The sequence below is a fragment of the Aegilops tauschii genome, chromosome 2 (assembly GCF_002575655.3).
Source record: "Aegilops tauschii subsp. strangulata cultivar AL8/78 chromosome 2, Aet v6.0, whole genome shotgun sequence".
NCBI classification, from domain to species: domain Eukaryota; kingdom Viridiplantae; phylum Streptophyta; class Magnoliopsida; order Poales; family Poaceae; genus Aegilops; species Aegilops tauschii.
Window position 1 is genome coordinate 463,380,332 of NC_053036.3, and position 4,699 is coordinate 463,385,030.

A 4,699-nucleotide genomic window follows, 5' to 3' on the forward strand; every position below is an offset into this window, starting at 1 on the left:
GTATTAGATGTTTTGCAAATGTAAGTCGCAATGCAACTAATTTTCAACCCAATTTATTAAAATCAAGTCAAATTGAATCAAATGTGTTGAGAAGTTTGGATTATTGGGGAAGAACCGTTGTAGTCAATGACAAGCAGGACATACATGTAAGAAAAATAATATGAAAACCAACTTTTGGTGAATCCATGTTTACGTGTTTCCTCTCCATCTGCGATATGGAGGCTGCCCATATGGCTGACTTCTGCTATAGTTGCTCTAATGACTACTGGCTGACAAGTAGCGTGTAAATGTGTATAGTAAGATTGTCAAAGAACGACAGTGATGACTTTCAAAATAGAAGGAACAACGGTGATGAAATTACCAAGTCTTGAAACTGAAAACGTCTGCCCACGTAACCTATGTAGGAGTATTTCCTGCGAAAGTGTAAACTCTCTTTCTTCTGTGGCCTACATTTCTAACATCCCTGTAGAAACATTCCTCAAAGGAACCGTGTACAATGAGGAAAATCCTCACGATCATTTTACTTTTGATATATAAGACGGAGTCCATATAAATAGCTGACGATAGGAACTTCGAGGCTTCCATCTCATACTTTATCGTCCAGCTCCGACTGTGGCGACTTCTGGGCCTTCTCGCTCGCCAGACCCTGCCGCTCCTTGCCTCCGGGTTTCGAAGACGCGCTGCTGTACCATATCATCCCAACAATGGCGAGGATCATCCCAAACGCCACGTGGAAATTCAGGCCTTCTTTCCCGAACAACAGAAACCCCAGGGTTAGCACGAGAATTGTCTTCATGTGTCCGATCACTTGAAACGTGACGGCGGTGAATCTTCCAATGCATATGAATTGGCTGAGATTGGTCCCGACTGAAATAACGCATGACAGTACAATGAAGAACTGAAAGGCGATGGGAAATGGAGTCGGTCAACAGCAGAAACTGGTTATGTCAGAAAGCAAGACATGAGTAGGAGAACTGATACAAAACAAAGAATGCATCCAGCAGTCATTCATCTCTTTGAAGGCTCAAAGTATAATATTCTAAATACCGAGGAATGGATAAATTATATTTATTTTTATAGTATATTACTAGCTAACTTTGCAGACAACTGGATCCTTCCATCACTATGCAACCTTAATCATGCAACCAACTACCTGTGTTTTGAGTGACTGGTTATTACAGATAATGATTCAGAATTGATCCAGTTTTAAAATCAAACAAACGAAACAACAATTGAGCTGCAGTAATCTTTGTATTATATATGATGTATTTGCCAATCACTGCAATGTCATAAAATGATGTACTGTGGAACGTTGGCAAGCATCATGATGTGATATATATTCTTCATTTGGTTACATACCGTCACTGTGCTGGTGTAGTGAAAAGTGTCGATTCTATTCCTGGTCAGCCAGAAGTCCACAAATGGGCCTAATATCAACAGTGAAGCTGCTTGAGCTGGTGCAGTGTGACCCAAGAGTTTGAGTGAGTTGAGCGAGTACTTCCGTTGAAGGTAATTGACATACTGCAAAATGAAGGATCCAGGCAATAATAAATAAAAGAAAAGAAAGAGTTGTTAAAACATGCACACACAAAACGGGAGTCTAGGACAAAACTTCTGTGGGCACAAATAAATATGTGATAGATGAAGTAGAACCTTTTACTACTTACTAGCATGTTTTTGAGACATTAATTGGGCAGAGGTTTCCGTATATGTTTAAGTCTCACTTAAAATATAGGGAGTCAAAGAAAATGCTATAAAAGAGATATCAGAGAACCTCAGCTAAGTGAAATAAAATAATAAATATGAACAATAACCTAGGACTTCAGATGCAAGCCTTCCGTTGGATCTCATGCAGACACAGTCTAATATCTTGTATTTATTATAACCAGGAATAGTAGCTAAGGCATCAATCGATGCAGTCGATATTTTTGCTGTCCAACAAACTTAATGAACAAACAATACAGTTTAAGATGAGAAATACATGATAGCCTGGAACTCTACAAAGACTGAATTCTGTAGGGAGAAACAAAACATGTAGTATGGCAGGAACCAGGAATAAGATATCAATATGATATAAATTGATGCCCATTAACAAAGTACCATATAATATGCAGCAGCGAACAAAATGAATTCACTGACATTCTTGTACTTACATGCTGTTGCAATGCAGTGCCGCAAACTGCTATTACGGCAGCTACCAATCCTTGCGCATTTACACTAACATCAGAAACTGTACACACTCCCACACCTACAAGGACAACCACTATACTAAGCTTTGTATCCCTCGAGTAACGGAAATTTTCGAACAGGACCTCCATAATGCATAGAAGGGGAATAATAGATAGCTTCGCAATCTGGACACAAAAATGATGAAAACACAGTTTAGTATATAAACTACATCGATAAATTGAAAAGAGCAGGAGTTGTATATTGTACCTGATAAAAGCCAACAGAGTTCCACATCAAGCTAACATTCATCCCAACAATTGATAGGTTTGCAAAAAATACAAACTTTACTAGCTCCGACAGAGGTAAATGAGATGGCTGAACGTATCCTAACCATTTCATTACCAATGTCATCAAAGTGGTAGTTGCAAAATGCATCCCAGTCAATGTTGTGGCTGTACAAACAAGCACAATAATAACACAACATTAGTGGCACGAAAGATGGTCAACGAAAGAACACATTTATGGGCTTAAGGTCATCAGCCTCTAAATAAGTAGTTCTAATAAAACTCCCGCAAATGTTATACCTGAATACACATCTCAAGCTAAAGGTGCACATATAGTGGCTTACAAATTTTTTTTTAGTGTTCCCATAAAGTCTACCAATCTCATTGCTACATCTCCATTGGAAGTCAAGATCATTGTCTTATTTACTGAAAATTCGACGCCTATCAATTTCTAAAATTGCAAGTTCAACCAGTTTAATGTTCCACGGTAAATGTGATGATATCTTTCATAGAAAAAAAATAGAATTACAGGTCCAGCAAAATTTAGATAAGGATATATGTATAGCACCCTAGTTGAACCAATAGAATGTTCCATGGGGTCCAAGCTTGTAAATTTGCAAGTTCAACCAGTCCAATGTTCCATGATAAATGTCATAATATATGGCTTCCATTGACAAATAGAATTACAAGTCCAAAAAAATTTAAATAAGCATATATGTGTCCTGTCCTAGTTTGATCAATGTGATACAAGGGAAAGCAGCGAAGGAAGAGACAATGCAGGGAACACAGTTGAGCAGTTCAGTTTGAGATTACAGCAATACCTGATGTTCTATTTTACTAAAAACATCAGATGTTCTATAGATAAAAATACCAAAGTGTTGCAGCGTATTCTTACCAAAGCTAAAACCATGTGTAGCCATTAAGGCCTTGTTGACCATGATTATGCCAACCGAAGTTACAACATTGAACATCCATGCCCCGGCATCCAATGCTGCTTTTTTCTCTGCCTTGCTTCCTGGTGCCATGGTTTCTTATCATGTAGGGTCTAATGCTAATTTTAATATACAAAAAGGCCTGCCTTCAGTGTACAATGTGGTGCACCTAACATAAAAAAGGCAGTTAGTATCGTAAGTACAGCAGTTAATGCCATCACAAATAGGTAGCACCAGACACCACTAGATTTGTACCCAAGAGTGTGAAACAGAACTATCAGAGAATGCCAATGATGTGCAAAGGTGAAATTCCAAAACCAAGAAATCATAATTGGAGATGTACATAATAAAGTAACGACATGATCTAACCGAAATGGCAAACCAAACATGGATATGAACACAATTTTTTTAACGCCACTGAGTTCCTATTACTTGAACGATCGAGTGGGTTTAGGGCCAACTAAACCACATCTCCCAGAGGGGCAGGATCTAGATGGTATGCGGACTTTGTGCCGGCACAGCGAAAATTTGCGGAGGGTTTTTTAGGTAATCGCCGAATGACTAAAAACTCATACTACCTCAAAACCGAAATCCACAGCTCAAATTCCACAACGGAGAGTTGGAGAACCCTAGAAAACGGAACAATCGCGGAGGTTCCTCACGCGGGGCTAATCCCAGTGTCACCACAGATCTCAGGAAACACAGATAAACAAATAAAGAGAAAGCAAAGCCCCGTACAGGCACATGAGATTGGCGAACGCGAAGGCTAGCGGAGGGGGTGAGGGAGAAGAAATTGCCGGGTTGTTCGTACCGACGGGGCGGCGGGAGTCGGGACCGGAGATCGCGGGGGCGGGCGGGCGGGCGGCTGGGCTCTTCAGTCTCCGGGGGCACCGGTCGGCGCCGCGCCACTGGGAGGGGGGAGAGGGAGGAAAGGGAGCAGCGAGAGGCGGAGTGGAGTGGTCCAAAGCGTGTGCGGATCTGGTTGGCTTGCGCGTCGGCCTGCCTTGATGCCGAGTCGATCACATGGGGCCTCAGAAACAAGTAAAGAAAGAAAGGAACGGGGAACGAAACGTGCACCAGGCACTGACGAGCGAGCGTGCTCGGTGGTTTTGCATTTTCTAAGCGCTAATAATTCTGTTGAGAATCCTGGGAATGTTCTTTATGTTATTTTTATCCTTCTCGCCTCGATACTCTGCTCTTTTTTTTCGATATAAAAGAGTTTCATTCCAGCGTAATAGGGTTACAATCGAGAGGCAAAAGATTCTCTATACACGATGGTGCGCTACTTTCTACTCGACTATACAACGTCAACCG

The 4,699-nt window shown here is 40.9% G+C and overlaps 1 protein-coding gene across 2 annotated transcripts; it reads right to left on the reverse strand.

The window, feature by feature from the left end:
• Nucleotides 1–302: 302 nt before the first annotated feature.
• Nucleotides 303–4,469, reverse strand: LOC109757154 (UDP-rhamnose/UDP-galactose transporter 6). Of its 2 annotated transcripts, none has more exons than XM_020315989.4 (6): nt 4,197–4,469; nt 3,349–3,554; nt 2,437–2,621; nt 2,154–2,354; nt 1,360–1,521; nt 303–898 (listed from the first exon to the last, which is right to left on the reverse strand). In XM_020315989.4, the coding sequence occupies exons 2-6, from the start codon at nt 3,476–3,478 to the stop codon at nt 587–589; spliced, it is 990 nt and encodes a 329-aa protein (XP_020171578.1). In that variant the 5' UTR covers nt 3,479–3,554; nt 4,197–4,469; the 3' UTR covers nt 303–586. The 2 variants fall into 2 exon arrangements, with proteins under 2 accessions (XP_020171578.1, XP_040255354.1); XM_040399420.3 differs by having other exon boundaries at nt 303–867; nt 4,197–4,408.
• Between the last annotated feature and the right edge of the window lie 230 nt (nt 4,470–4,699).